Source organism: Bombina bombina, chromosome 7, assembly GCF_027579735.1.
Source record: "Bombina bombina isolate aBomBom1 chromosome 7, aBomBom1.pri, whole genome shotgun sequence".
Classification (NCBI taxonomy): domain Eukaryota; kingdom Metazoa; phylum Chordata; class Amphibia; order Anura; family Bombinatoridae; genus Bombina; species Bombina bombina.
This window is the reverse complement of record NC_069505.1, coordinates 390,764,868-390,781,415: the sequence shown is the minus strand read 5'-3', so window position 1 is coordinate 390,781,415 and position 16,548 is coordinate 390,764,868. Positions and strand designations below refer to the sequence as shown.

General features: G+C 41.5%; 1 protein-coding gene across 1 annotated transcript in view; it reads left to right on the top strand.

Annotated features, from left to right (window-relative positions):
- BSN (bassoon presynaptic cytomatrix protein) overlaps positions 1 to 16,548 on the top strand; it is a 551,915-nt gene that overhangs the window by 431,944 nt on the left and 103,423 nt on the right. The window contains exon 9 of the mRNA XM_053689411.1: positions 5,587 to 5,641. Within this exon, the coding sequence (XP_053545386.1) occupies positions 5,587 to 5,627 (41 nt within the window). The 3' untranslated portion in view covers positions 5,628 to 5,641. The remainder of the gene's footprint in view (positions 1 to 5,586; positions 5,642 to 16,548) is intronic.

Genomic DNA, 16,548 nt, shown 5'->3' with positions numbered 1-16,548 from the left:
GCCTGCTCATACACACACATGCCCCAGCCCGCTCACACACACATGCGCACATACACACATGTCACGCCTGCTCAAACACATGCACATCCCAGAGCCCACTCACACACATGCACACACACACATGCCGAGCCCGCACATGCACACACATGCCGAGCCCGCTCACACACACATGCGCACACACACATGCCGAGCCCGCTCACACACACATGCACACACATGCCAAGCCTGCGCACACACACATGCCAAGCCTGCTCACACACACATGCACATTCCAGAGCCCACTCACACACATGCACACACATGCCGAGCCCGCTCACACACACACATGCCGAGCCCGCTCACACACACATGCACATTCCAGAGCCCACTCACACACATGCACACACATGCCGAGCCCGCTCACACACACACATGCCGAGCCCGCTCACACACACACACATGCGCACACACACACATGCCGAGCCCGCTCACACACACATGCACACACACATTCTGAGCTCGCTCACACACACATGCACACACACATACATGCCAAGTCTGCTCACACACACATGCACATCCCAGAGCCCACTCACACACATGCACACACATGCCGAGCCCGCTCACACACACACATTCCGAGCCCGCTCACACACACATGCACACACACACATGCCGAGCCCGCTCACACACACATGCACACACACACATTCTGAGCCCTCTCACCCACACTTGCGCACACACACATCCCTGAGCCAGCTCACACACACATGCACGCACACACACACATTCTGAGCCCTCTCACACACACATGCACACACACATTCTGAGCCCTCTCACACACACACACATCCCGAAGCTAGCTCACACACACATGCACACACATACCCAAGCCCGCTCACACACACATACCCGAGCCCGCTCACACACACATGCACACATATACCTGAGCCTGCTCATACACACATGCACACACACACACGCCCCAGCCCACTCACACACACATGCGCACACACACACACACACATGTCCAAGCCGGCTCACACACACACATGCACACATGCCCAAGCCCGCTCTCACATGCACATGTCCAAACCCGCTTACACCATGCACACATGCCCAAACCTGCTCATACACACACATTCACAAGAACTGCTGGTGCAATGATAAATGCTGACAGCGTATGCTGTCGGCATTTATCAATGTGCGGCGGACATGATACGCTACATCTTATCATGTCCTTCTGCACAATAATAAATTGACCCCTAGTCTAAACACCCCTAATCCGCTGCCCCCAACATCGCTGATACTAAATAAAAATATTAACCCCTAAACCGCCGCCCCGACATCGCCAACATTAATTAAAGCTATTAACCCCTAAACCACCGCCCCCAACATTGCCAACACTAAATAAAATTATTAACCCCTAAATCGCCGGCCTCCCACATCGGTACCAATAAACAAAATCTATTAACCCCTAAACCGCCGGCCTCCCACATCGGTACTAATAAACTAAATCTATTAACCCCTACACCGTCGGGCCCCCACATCGCAAAGACTAAACTAAACATATTAACTCCTAAACCACCTGTCCCCCACATCGCAACACACTAAATTAAAATATGAACCCATAAACCTAAAAACCCCTAACTTTAAATTAAACTTACAATAAAAATATATTTAAATAAATAAAAACTTACCTGTGAAATAAAAAAAAACTAAATGTAAACTATAAATTAAACAATTAAATAAATAAAATAAATGAAAAATAAAAAACCTAACATTACAATATTAAATAATCCTAGCACTACAAATAAAATAAAAAAACCTATAAAAATAAAAAAGCCCCCCCAAAATAAAAACACCACCTAACCTAACAATAAACTACCAATAGCCCTCACAAGGCCCTTTTGTAGGGCATTGCCTAAGTTAAATAGCTATTTTACCTCCAATAAATTACAAAGTTCCCCCAAAACCTAAGTCTAAATAAAAGCTAAGCTACCCATTGTCACTAAAGGGGCATTTGTATGGGCATTGTCCTTAAAAGGATATTTAGCTCTTTTACTGCCCTTAAAAGGGCATTCAGCTTTTTTACTGCCCATCAAAACCCTAATCTAAAAAAAAAGCACCCCAAAATTTAAAAAAAAAAACCTAACCCTAACCCCAGAAAATCTATTCACGGTTCCTGAAGTCCAGACATCCATCTTCATCCAGAGGGCGAGAAGTCTTCATCCAGGCAGTGACATCTTGATCCATCATGGGGGCATCTTTTTTTTTTTTCATCCCTGTGTCACAAAGCTGTGGAGGCGCGGAGCGTCTTTGCTGGTGGCGCGGACATCCAGCGTGGAGGATCCTCTTAATACGATCACCACCGTACACTGAAGCTTAAATGCACGGTACCCTTTTAAATATGGGGTACCTTGCATTCCAATTGGTTGGCATTTACATATCAGCCAATAGGATGAGAGCTACTGAAATCCTATTGGCTGTTCAAATCAGCCAATAGGATTTCAGTAGCTCTCATCTTATTGAAAATGTCAGCCAATAGGAATACAAGCTACCCCATATTTAAACGGGTACCTTGCAATCAAGCTTCAGTGTGCGGCGGTGACCATATGAAGAGGATCCTCCACGCAGGATGTCCGTGCCACCGGCAAAGATTCTCTGCGCCTTCACAGCTCCGTAACACCGGGATGAAGATATAAGATGCCCCCACGATGGATTAAGATGTTGCCGCCTGGATGAAGATGGATGTCCGGACTTCAGGAACCATGAATAGATTTTCTGGGTTTAGTGTTAGTTATTTTTTTTACTTTTTGGTGTGTTGTTTTTTTTTAGATTAGGGTTTTGATGGGCAGTAAAAGAGCTCAATGCCCTTTTAAGGGCAATGCCCATACAAATGCCCCTTATGGGGCAATAGGTAGCTTAGGATTGTTTTAGACTTAGGTTTTTTATTTGGGGGGTTGGTTTGGTGGGGGGTTTTACCATTATGGGGGACTTTGTCATTTTTTTAGGTTAAAAAGCTGTTTAACTTAGGGCAATGCCCTACAAAAGACCCTTTTATGGGCTATTGGTAGATTATTGTTAGGTTAGGGGGTGTTTTTATTTTGGGGGGGCTTTTTTGTTTTTATAGGGCTATTAGATTAGGTGTAATTTTTATTATTTTGGATAATTTTGTTTTTTAGTTTTGTAATCTGTGTGTTTTTTTATTTTTCATAATTTTAGCGTTTTTTTTGTAATGTTGGATTTTTTTTTTTCGTAGTATTAGGTTTTTTAAAATGTGTAATTTAGGTTTTTTATTTTTTCGTAGAGTTAGGTTTTTTTAATCATGTAATTTAGGATTTTTAATTGTTAGCTTATTTTATTTTATTAGAATAGTTATGTTAGGTTAATTTATAGTTTAATTTTAGGATTTGTTTTATTTCACAGGTAAGTTTATACTTATATAAACTTACCTCAGAGCAGGCGGACAAGTTATGGAGCAGTGGTCTTTAGATCGCTGCTTAATAACTTCTGTTTCCGGCGAGCCTTCAGGAGCCTTAAGCTCCATACGGAGCTTGGTAAATATGCCCCTAGCAATCATATACATGAATTTTGTTTCTAGACAGAAATGTATCCAACATTTTTTAAATGTATCTAGGGTATTGGCATTTACTACCTCCTTTGGTAATGAATTCCACAATTTTATTAAAAAATTGGGTTTCATATCCCTTTAATTGTAAACATTCAACTGTGCACAAATTAATTATTTATTTAGTTGCTATATTTTGCAACAATCACTGAAATTCAAGCTAAATCTCTCCAAAACTGAGCTCCTTATTTTCCCCCTTCTCCCAAAATCTCCACCCCCCATTTCTCTATAACTGTTGATAACTCCATCATTACCCCAACCCCACATGCCCGATGTCTTGGGGTCACACTTGACTCAGATCTCTCTTTCACTTATCACATTAAGGGGCCCATTTATCAAAGGGCTTGCGGACCTGATCCGACACTGCGGATCAGGTCCGCAAGACCTCGCTAAATGCGGAGAGCAATACGCTCTCCGCATTTAACATTGCACCAGCAGCTCACAAGAGCTGCTGGTGCAACGCCGCCCCCTGCTGACTCGCGGCCAATCGGCCGCCAGCAGGGGGGTGTCAATAACCCGATCGTATTCGATTGGGTTGATTTCCGGCGATTACTGTCCGCCTGCTCAGAGCAGGCGGACAGGGTTATGAAGCAGCGGTCTTTAGACCGCTGCTTCATAACTTGTGTTTCTGGCGAGTCTGAAGACTCGCCAGAAACACGGCCCTTCAAGCTCCGTACGGAGCTTGATAAATGGGCCTGCTTGTCCTTGGCTAAAGCCTGCCGCTTACACCTTAAAAACATCTCTAAAATTAGACATTTCCTTACACAAGACACAACTAAGATTTTATTCCACTCTCTCAACCTTTCCCGCCTCGACTACTGCAACTCCATCCTCTCTGGTCTCATCATCTTCCTTACACATCACTCTTCATCTGCTGCTCCTCTATACCAATCCCTTCACTGGCTTCCTCTTGCCTCCAGGATTAAACACAAAATTCTCACTGACACACAAAGCCCTCAACTGCACTGTTCCCCCCTACACCTAAAACCTTGTCTCCAGATACTCTCCCTCCCGTCCCCTTCGACTTTTCCAGACTGGCTCCCATTTTATGGAACTCTCTACCTCACTCCACAAGACTCTCCCCTAGATTTGAAAGCTTCCCCGATGACTCTACTATTCAGGAATGCATACAACCTACACCAGGGGTGTCCAAACTTTGCTCTCCAGAGGATTTGGAACCACATTTCCGATGATGCTCAGCCAGCATTTTATCTAGCTGAGCATCATGGGAAATGTAGTTTCAAAACCTCTGGAGAGCAAAGTTTGGACACCCCTGACCTACACTAACCGTTCTACCTCCACTGCTATCCCCTTAAACCCTATAGCATGTAAGCCTATGAGCCCAGCTGTTTGTAGTTCACATTCATAAGAGCCGACTACAACAGTGCAACTCTCGGCAGGGCCCTCTATCCACTTGACCCCTGTAAATGTTATTTTGTATACCACCTACTGTATGTCATAGCGCTGCGGAATCTGTTGGCCCTCTACAAATACCTGATAATAATAATTTTATCAGAAAGGTTTATTCATTTTGATATGATTTTGAATTGAGTTAACATACTAAGTATACATAACATACAGTGTCTATGGATGTTGACATATAATATTATAAATGTGTTTTAAAGGGATTTTTGCATACTTTGATTGACGCCAGAAAAGAAAAGCACAATTAACTAATTTATCACAAAATACAATACTGAGGTTTCCCCGCAGGTGATGTGCAGTGTGTTGTCAGGGAAGACGTAATTTGTATTATACAAGCCACTGTATATGTACATATGCCACTGAAAACAGTAATGCATTTTACTAGAAGCATTTTTGCTATTTTAAGTAGATTTGAAAAATTATTCTATTTTAAATTAAAATTCACCCGTGTACATATAAATTTAGACCTTTCTACCCCTTTAAGTGACTGAAGAGATGACCGCAAATTCACTCCTTTAATAAATGCGTTATTTTCCTCTCACCATTTTTAGCTGTGTCAGCATTCGGCAAGAAATTTTCCTCCTTTTGGTGAGAAAGCTCTTTAAGGTAAGTTGCAATTTTCAAAATATATTAATTAAAAGAACATTTAAACGCATATTTGTTCTTTTCAGTATCCTTTGTTGAAGAGCAAACCTAGGTAGTTTGTGTGCATGTATTTATTGCAACAAATTTGCAAGAAAGCTTTAAAAATATAGTATACATTGTGTTTATAACATTGCTACAAACGTTTTTTGCAAAATCACACATTACAGCAAAATACTTTCTCAAACATATTGGTTGTTGCAGGAAACAATAAGGACTTGTAATTTATTAGACCAAAAAGCAGCTATATTGTCTTAAATTGATATTCAAAAACCACATGGAAGTGTCTCAGCCACACAAGTTTAATGACGCTACAAAAAACGCAATGGAGCCAAGACAGCAGCACAACCAAAACATAGTATTTCCTTGTGTTTTATGTCACCAATGATTATTTTTCATAAGTTAATAAATAAATAAAAATGACCAATTGCAAGCTCTCATGTGGTTTTCACACAAATATACAAGCTTTTACTTGTTTTTTTACGCAGCACTGAGTTTTCTGACTGTGTAAAATACACGTCCATTCACGTGAATTGGAGGTAACATGATTTCCTTCCATAAGGCAGGGAGAGTCCACAACGTCCTTCCTTACTGTTGGGAAATACAACACCTGGCCACCAGGAGGAGGCAAAGACACCCCAGCCAAAGTCTTAAATATCACTCCCACTTCCCCTATCCCCCAGTCATTCTTTGCCTTTCATCACTATAGGAGGTGGCAGAGAAGTGTCAGAACATTTTGGATAGTCCTGTAATGGGTATGTTCCCTTCAAGAAAGGACTGGAGTTTTAAGTAATCATGTCAACCTCTCAGTGAGAGTATGGATGAAAGTTAGAGTCTGGAGATGCAGGGAAAGTTTTTCTGCGAACCCATCCACACTGTCGTCTAACAGCTCATGAGCAATCAGTGTTGACGAGTTTCACTGCTTGCTGTTACACACTCAAGTTCATGTCAGAAGCGTCGCTGCAAGACTATCACACTTGGATCCTGGAGGTAAGGCCATGTATATTTACACTTTTGCTATACAGGGTCACAGGCCATCCTTTATGCCTCGATAGGATCAAGGGTTAATATCTCCTTCAGGGAGATTATTTGAACAGATAGGGGTTATTTATAACTGCTTTAATGTGAGAGTTTTTTTGGGCTTATAGATTGTGAGCTTTTGGCTTGGAACAAACAGGTTTTACTTTCGTTTTTAACTGTTGCTCAGCTCATACTAACTTAGCGCCTTTTTTCATAGCAGGGGAAGTCCTGTCCTACACTGCACGTGAACGGGTGCTTTTTTTTCATTTACTTCGATTCTGCTGCAGACATCACTCCTAAGGAGAGTGTTCTCACTGTAAGCTGTCTGGGTCTAGGAGGTGGTGAGTGCCCCAGCCATTGGGATTATAAAGGTGCCGTTTTTTTAATAAAAGCGTTTACTTTTTGTCTGTCCTTTTGTGAATATATCTTAGCTATGGAGGACTCTGATACTACATTAGAAGGTTCCGCTCCTACTGATTAATAATTCATGTTTATATTGTGAGGAGGCTGTGGTTTGCCCCCCCCCCCCCCGCTCAATTTTGTTCCAATTGCCTAAGCACTGTTCTAAAGTCTAAGAAGGGAGACAAGCCTGTTAATACTTATAGCGCTATTAGCCGCTCTGAGCCGTCTACCTCTCAGGTATCTGGGTCCAGAGAGATTACTACCCTTTTTACACTACCTGCTCCACGTGCAGTTCCCTGCGGCTCAACAAATCCTGCATTTGGAGGGGACTTTATTCCGGCGGACTTTACCGCACAGTTACAATCAGCGGTGTTTGCGGCCCTGAGTGCCTTACCTCACTCTAACAAACGCAAGAGAAAGGTTAAACATAGTTCTCCTGACCTAGAGTCATCTAAATATTTGTCGGATTTAGCTACTATGTCCCAGCTATCCGAGGATGAGTTTACCTCTGTAGCTTCAGAGGGTGAACTTTCTGAGTCGGAGACTTCAGTTTCTAAACCTCCTTCAGCGAAGGAACTCTCCTTTAGATTTTAAATTGAGCATCTGCGTTTTTTTGTATTAAAGGAGGTTCTGTTTACACTAGAGGTTCCAGAGGCTACACTCCCTGAGGAACCTAAGATCCCTAAATTAGACAGGGTTTATGAAGACAGGAAGGTCCCTGTAACTTTTCCTGTGCCAGTTAAAATGGCGAACATTCAGCTAGATTACGAGTTTTGCGTTATGAGTGAAAAAGCATCGTTATGCCTTATAACGCTGCTTTTTCCCTAACGTCACTATTACAAGTCTTGCAGGTATAGGTGTACCGCACACCTTTTTGGCTGTCACGCATCGTCAGTACCGCACTTTTAAAAAAGTCAATTTTCAATGGGACTTCCATAGTGCCGGTATTACGAGTTTGCCTGGGAGGCCAAAAAGTGAGCCATCTAAAGTCAGTAGTTATGAGTTTTACATTACAAAGCTGTAACATAAAACTCATAACTAGACTGCTACAAAGTACACTAAACACCCATAAACTACCTATTAACCCCTAAACCGAGGCCCTCCCGCATTGCAAATACTAAAATAAAATTATTAACCCCTAATCTGCCGCTCGGGACATCGCTGCCACTATTAAAATGTAATAACCCCTCTTCATCATCACCACTATAATAAACCTATTAACCCCTAAACCGCCACCCTTCCGCATCGCAAACACTACTTTAATATTATTAACCCCTAATCTGCCGTCCGCCCACACCGCCGCTATAATAAACCTATTAACCACTAAACCGCAAGCGCCCCACAACGAAATATACTAAATTAAACTATTAACCCATAATCTCTGGCCTCCCACATCACTACATAAATATATTAACCCCTAAACCTAACCCTAACGTAACCCTAAGCATAAGTCTAACCCTAACCCCCTTAACTTAAATATAATTAAAATAAATCTAAATAAACCTTACAATTATTACCTAAATAATTCCTATTTAAAAATAAATACATACCTAATAGCTATGGTGCGGTTCTTTGAGGCTGTAGAGACATCGAGTGAGATGGACGGGGCCTATTTTCGCGCCTCAGATGCGCAGTTGTTTTCACTCAGCAAGCAGCAAGCTCCAACTCCTGAGGGCCCTTGTGAATGTTTTGGGCCAAATCGAAGCTTTAACCCCATATTTACTATCCCTGAGGGCAGGTAGGCGCCACAGCAGGGCTGTGGCGAGGTGCTGGGGGTGTTTTTTCCGGATTTAGGCCTTATTTCAATCCGGTTTGCACATTAAAGGGTTAAATGTTTTAATTTCTTGTGGGGCAAACTTAACTACACAAATTGAGTCTGCTATCAAAAATTTGGAAAGTTTGGTGTATTTTAAAGCAGTTTTGCAGAACGTGTATGGTTTTTTTTTTCTCTTAAAGGCGCAGTACCGTTTTTTAAGATTGTTGTTTTTTCACTAAATAAAGTGTTTTTCAAGCTTGTTTGTAGTCATTACTAGCCTGTTCAACATGTCTGACATTGTGGAAAGTCAATGTTCCATATGTTTAGAAGCCATTGTGGAACCCCCACTTAGAATGTGTCCCTCATGCACTGAAAGGTCAATAAATTGCAAAGAACATATTTTAGCTGATAAAAGTATGTCGCAGGATGATTCTCAGTCAGAAGGGAATCAGGTTATGCCATCTAATTCTTCCCAAGTGTCACAACCATTAACGCCCGCGACACCAAGTACTTCTAGTGCTTCTAATTCTTTCACCCTGCAAAATATGGCCGCAGTTATGAATACTACCCTCACAGAGGTTTTATGTAAGCTGCCTAGGTTGCAGGGGAAGTGCAGTAGGTCTGGTGTGAGAACAAATGCTGGGCCCTCTGACACTTTATTATCCATATCAGATGTACCCTCACAATCTTCTGAGTTGGGGGTGAGGGATTTGCTGTCTGAGGGAGAGATTTCTGATTCAGGAAAGATGTTCCCTCAGACAGACTCAAATATGACGGCTTTTAAATTTAAACTAGAACACCTCCGCTTGTTGCTCAGGGAGGTTTTAGCGACTTTGGATGATTGGGACCCTATTGTAGTTCCAGAGAAATTGTGTAAAATGGACAGATTTCTAGAGGTTCCTGCCTACACTGATGTTTTTCCGGTTCCTAAGAGGATTTCGGACATTGTTTCTAAGGAGTGGGATAGACCAGGTATTCCATTCGCTCCCCCTCCTACTTTTAAGAAAATGTTTCCTATATCAGACACCATGCGGGACTCGTGGCAGATGGTCCCTAGGGTGGAGGGAGCTATTTCTACCCTGGCTAAGCGTACAACTATACCTATTGAGGACAGTTGTGCTTTCCAAGATCCTATGGATACAAAATTAGAGGGTCTCCTTAAGAAAAAAAAAAAAGATTCTGGATAGAATTAAGGCTCTCAAGCTAGCTAATTCTTTCATTACAGATGCCGCTTTTCAACTGGCTAAATTAGCGGCAAAGAATTCAGGTTTTGCCATTTTAGCACGTAGAGCGTTATGGCTTAAGTGCTGGTCTGCGGATGTGTCATCAAAATCTAAGCTTTTAGCCATCCCTTTCAAAGGTAAGACCCTATTCGGGCCTGAACTGAAAGAGATAATTTCAGACATTACTGGAGGGAAAGGCCATGCCCTTCCTCAGGATAAGACAAATAAGATGAGGACCAAACAAAATAATTTTCGTTCCTTTCGAAACTTCAAAGGTGGTCCCTCTACCTCTTCCCCTGCTGCAAAACCAGAGAGGAATTTTGCTCAATCCAAGTCAGTCTGGAGACCTAACCAGACTGGGAACAAAGGTAAACAGGCCAAGAAGCCCGCTGCTGCCTCCAAGCCAGCATGAAGGGGTAGCCCTGATCCGGGACCGGATCTAGTAGGGGACAGACTTTCTCTCTTTGCTCAGGCTTGGGCAAGAGACGTTCAGGACTCCTGGGCTTTAGAAATCGTATCCCAGGGGTATCTTCTAGATTTCAAAGATTATCCTCCAAGGGGGAGATTCCATCTTTCTCAATTGTTTGCAAACCAGACAAAAAGAGAGGCGTTCTTACGCTGTGTAGAAGACCTATATACCATGGGAGTGATCCGCCCAGTTCCGAAAGCAGAACAGGGGCAGGTGTTTTACTCCAATCTGTTTGTGGTTCCCAAAAAAGAGGGAACTTTCAGACCAATTTTAGATCTCAAGATCCTAAACAAATTCCTCAGAGTCCCATCTTTCAAGATGGAGACCATTTGGACTATTTTACCAATGATCCAGGAGGGTCAATATATGACCACCGTGGACTTAAAGGATGCGTATCTACACATCCCTATCCACAAAGATCATCACCAGTTCCTCAGGTTCGCCTTTCTGGACAAGCATTACCAGTTTGTGGCTCTTCCCTTCGGGTTAGCCACAGCTCCCAGAATTTTCACAAAGGTGCTAGGGTCCCTTCTGGCGGTTCTAAGGCTGCGGGGCATAGCAGTGGCGCCTTATCTGGACGATATCTTAATTCAGGCGTCGACTTACCTTCTAGCCAAGTCTCACACGGACATCGTGTTGGCTCTTCACTTATCCCTCTCACAAGTGTTCCATTCCTGGGAACTCTGATAGATTCGGTGGACATGAAAAATTTTCTGACGGAGGTCAGGAAATCAAAGATTTTAACCACCTGCCGAGCTCTTCATTCCATTCCTCGGCCGTCAGTGGCTCAGTGTATGGAAGTAATCGGACTAATGGTAGCGGCAATGGACATAGTTCCGTTTGCTCACTTGCATCTCAGACCACTGCAACTATGCATGCTCAATCAGTGGAATGGACTTGGTATGCAGACCTGGTGGACATGTCATCCTTTCCACCATGGACTCTGCCACTGAGACAGGACCTTATGATTCAAGGTCCGTTCCAGCATCCAAATCTAGTTTCTCTGAGGCTGACTGCTTGGAGATTGAACGCTTGATTTTATCGAAGCGGGGTTTCTCTGAGTCGGTCATAGATACCTTGATTCAAGCTCGAAAACCTGTCACTAGGAAAATGTCTCATTACTCATGGAGTAAGATCAGGATTCCTAGGATTTTGTCCTTTCTCCAAGAAGGATTGGAGAAGGGGCTATCAGCTAGTTCCTTAAAGGGACAGATTTCTGCTTTATCAATTCTACTGCACAAGCGTCTGGCAGTTGTTCCAGACATTCAGTCGTTGTGTCAGGCTTTAGTTAGAATCAAGCCTGTGTTTAAACCTGTTGTTCCTCCATGGAGTTTGAATTTAGTTCTTAAAGTTCTTCAAGGGGTTCCGTTTGAACCTATTCATTCCATAGATATTAAGCTTCTATCTTGGAAAGTTCTGTTTTTAGTTGCTATCTCTTCGGCTCGAAGAGTTTCTGAACTATCTGCATTACAATGCGACTCGCCTTATCTTGTTTTCCATGCTGATAAGGTGATTTTGCGTACCAAACCTGGATTCCTTCCTAAAGTTGTTACTAATAGGAATATCAATCAGTAAATTGTTGTTCCTTCTCTGTGTCCTAATCCTTCCTCTAAGAAGTAGCGTCTGTTGCACAACTTGGACGTGGTTCGTGCTTTGAAGTTTTACTTGCAAGCAACCAAAGATTTCCGTCAAACATCTTCTTTGTTTGTTGTCTAATCTGGAAAACGTAGAGGTCAAAAAGCTACGGCTACCTCTCTTTCTTTTTGGCTGAAAAGCATCATCCGTTTGGCATACGAGACTGCTGGACAGCAGCCTCCTGAAAGGATTACAGCTCACTCTACTAGGCGGTGGCTTCCACATGGGCTTTTAAAAATGATGCTTCTGTTGAACAGATTTGTAAGGCTGCGACTTGGTCTTCGCTTCATACCTTTTCCAAATTTTCCAAATTTGATACTTTTGCTTCTTCAGAGGCTATTTTTGGGAGAAAAGTTCTTCAAGCAGTGGTGCCTTCTGTTTAACCATCTGTCTTGTCCCTCCCGTTCATCCGTGTCCTGTAGCTTTGGTATTGTATCCCACAAGTAAAGGATGAATCCGTTGACTCGTCGTACCTTATAGAAGAAAAGTAAATTTATGCTTACCTGATAAATTTATTTCTTCTATGGTACGACGAGTCGGCGGCCCGCCCTGTCATTTTAAGACAGATTATATTTTTTTATTTTAAACTTCAGTCACCTCTGCAAACTTTTAGTTTCTCCCTTTTCTTCCTGTACCTTCGGTCGAATGACTGGGGGGTGGAGCTAAGGGAGGAGCTATATAGACAGCTCTGCTGTGGTGCTCTTTGCCACTTCCTGTTAGCAGGAGGATAATATCCCACAAGTAAAGGATGAATCCGTGGACTCGTCATACCATAGAAGAAATTAATTTATCAGGTAAGCATAAATTTACTTTTTAGCTTAGGGTTTGGGCACCGTAAAAGAGCTAAATGCCCTTTTAAGGGCAATGCCCATCCAAATGTCATTTTCAGGGCAATGGTTAGCTTAGTTTTATTTAGATAGAGTTGTATTTGGTGGGTTTGGTTGGGTGGGTGGTGGGTTTTACTGTTAGGGGGGTGTTTGTAATTTTTATTGCCAGGTAAAAAAGCTGATTTCTTTGGGGCAATGCCCCGCAAAAGGCCCTAAGGGCTATTGGCAGTTTAGTGTAGGCTAGGGGTTTTATTTTTTTGGGGGGGCTTTTTTATCTTGATAGGGCTATTAGATTAGGAGTAATTCTTTATTTATTTTTTTATAATTTCATTTTTTATTTTGTGTAATTTAGTTGTTTTTTTGTTTTTTTTTGTAATTTAGATAATTGTATTTGATTAATTTAATTTATTTGATTTGATTGTAATGGTAGGTTTTAGTGTAAGGCAGGTTAGGTTTTATTTTACAGGTCAATTTGTATTTATTTTAACTAGGTAGTTAGTAAATAGTTAATAACTATTTACTAACTAGTCTACCTAGTTAAAATAAATACAAACTTACCTGTGAAATAAAAATAAAACCTATCGGCTAGATTACGAGTTTTTGTCTATAAGGCTGTGCGGGGCTAACAAGCCTTTTTTTCTTACCGCTGACTTAAGCCAACGCTGGTATTACAAGTTTTCTTGAAGCCGGCGTTAGCCTCAGAAAAGTGAGTGTTGAGCAAAATTTAGCTCCTCATCTCACTGTAGTACCAGCACTGCTTACGGTAGCGGTAAGCTGGCAAAACGTGCTTGTGCACGATTTCCCCATAGGAAACAATGGGGCTGAGCTGGCTGAATAAAAACCTAACACCTGCAAAAAAGCAGCGTTCAGCTCCTAACGCCGCCCCATTGTTTCCTATGGGGAAATTAATTTTATGTCTGCACCTAACACCCTAACATGAACCCTGAGTCTAAACACCCCTAATCTTACACTTATTAACCCCTAATATGCCGCCCCCGAAATCGTCGGCACCTACATTATATTATTAACCCCTAATCTGCCCCTATTATTAACCCCTAAGACACCACCGCCACCTACATTATACTTATGAACCCCTAATCTACTGCCCCCAACATCTCTGAACCCTACATTATAATTATTAACCCCTAATCTGCCGCCGCCAACGTCGCCGCCACTATAATAAAGTTATTAACCCCTAAACCTAAGCCTAACCCTAACACCCCCCCTAACTTAAATATAGTTTAAATACATCTAAATAAATTTACTACAATTAAATAAATTATTCCTATTTAAAACTAAATACTTACCAATAAAATAAACCCTAAGCTAGCTACAATATAACTAATAGTTACATTGTAGCTATCTTAGGATTTATATTTATTTTACAGGCAACTTTGTATTTATTTTAGCTAAGTAGAATAGTTATTAAATAGGTATTAACTATTTAATAACTACCTAATTAAAATAAGTACAAATTTACCTGTAAAATAAATCCTAACCTAAATTACAATTACACCTAACACTACACTATCATTAAATTAATTACATAAATTAACTACAATTAAATACAATTGAATTAAATAAACTAAAGTACAAAGAAAATAAAAAAAGAATTACTATTTTTTAAAACTAATTACACCTAATCTAATCCCCATAATAAAATAAAAAAGCCCCCCAAAATAATAAAATTCCCTACCCTATACTAAATTACAAATAGCCCTTAAAAGGGCCTTTTGCGGGGCATTGCCCCAAAGTAATCAGCTCTTTTACCTGTAAAAAAAAATACAATACTCCCCCACCCAACATTTTAACCCACCACCCACACACCCAACCCTACTCTAAAACCCACCCAATCCCCCCTTAAAAAACCTAACACTACCCCCTTGAAGATCACCCCACCTTGAGCCGTCTTCACCCAGCCGGGCACAAGTGGACGTCCAGAGGGGCAGAAGTCTTCATCCGATCCGGCCAGAAGAGGACATCCAGACCGGCAGAAGGCTTCATCCAGACGGCATCTTCTATCTTCTTCCATCCGGAGCGGGTCCATCTTGAAGACATCCGACGGCGACTGAAGAATGAAGGTTCCTTTAAGTGACGTCATCCAAGATGACGTCCCTTCAATTCCGATTGGCTGATAGAATCCTATCAGCTAATCGGAATTAAGGTAGGAAAAATCAGCCAAAAGGATTGATCTTGCATTCTATTGGCTGTTCCAACCAGCCAATAGAATGTGAGCTCAATCCTATTGGCTGATTGCATCAGCCAATAGGATTTTTTCCTACCTTAATTCCGATTGGCTGATAGGATTCCTGATAAGAATTGAAGGGACGCCATCTTGGATGACGTCACTTAAAGGAACCTTCATTCTTCAGTCGCCATCGGATGCAAGAGGATGCTTCGCGTCGGATGTCTTCAAGATGGACCCGCTCCGGATGGAAGAAGATAGAAGATGCCGCCTGGATGAAGACTTCTGGCGGTCTGGATGTCCTCTTCTGGCCGGATCGGATGAAGACTTCTGCCCCTCTGGACGTCCACTTGTGCCCGGCTGGGTGAAGACGGCTCAAGGTAGGGTGATCTTCAAGGGGGTAGTGTTAGGTTTTTTTAAGGGGGTTTGGGTGGGTTTTAGAGTAGGGTTGGGTGTGTGGGTGGTGGGTTTTAATGTTGGGGGGTATTGTATTTTTTTTACAGGTAAAAGAGCTGATTACTTTGGGGCAATGCCCCGCAAAAGGCCCTTTTAAGGGCTATTTGTAATTTAGTATAGGGTAGGGAATTTTATTATTTTGGGGGGCTTTTTTATTTTATTAGGGGGATTAGATTAGGTGTAATTAGTTTAAAAAAAATTGTAATTCTTTTTTTATTTTCTGTAATTTAGTGTGGGTTTTTTGTAGTTTAGTTTGTTTAATTTAATTGTATTTAATTGTAGTTAATTGTAGGTAATTTATTTAATTAATTTAATGATAGTGTAATGTTAGGTGTAATTGTAATTTAGGTTAGGATTTATTTTACAGGTAAATTTGTACTTATTTTAACTAGGACGTTATTAAATAGTTAATAGCTATTTAATAACTATTGTACCTAGTTAAAATAAATACAAAGTTGCCTGTAAAATAAAAATAAATCCTAAAATAGCTACAATGTAATTATTAGTTATATTGTAGCTAGCTTAGGGTTTATTTTATCGGTAAGTATTTAGTTTTAAATAGGATTAATTTATTTAATAGTAGTAAATTTATTTTGTTTTATTTAAATCATATTTAAGTTAGGGAGTGTTAGGGTTAGACTTAGGTTTACGGGTTATTAAATTTAATATAGTAGCGGTGACATTGGGGGCGGCAGATAAGGGGTTAATAAATGTAGGTAGGTGTCAGCGATGTTAGGGACGGCAGATTAGGGGTTAATAAAATTTAACTAGTGTTTGCGAGGCGGGAGTGCGGCGGTGTAGGGGTTAATAAATTTATTAAAGTGGCGGCGATGTCCGGTTGGCAGATTAGGGGTTAAACATTTTAGTTAACTGTTTCCGATGTGGGGGGGGGGCTCGG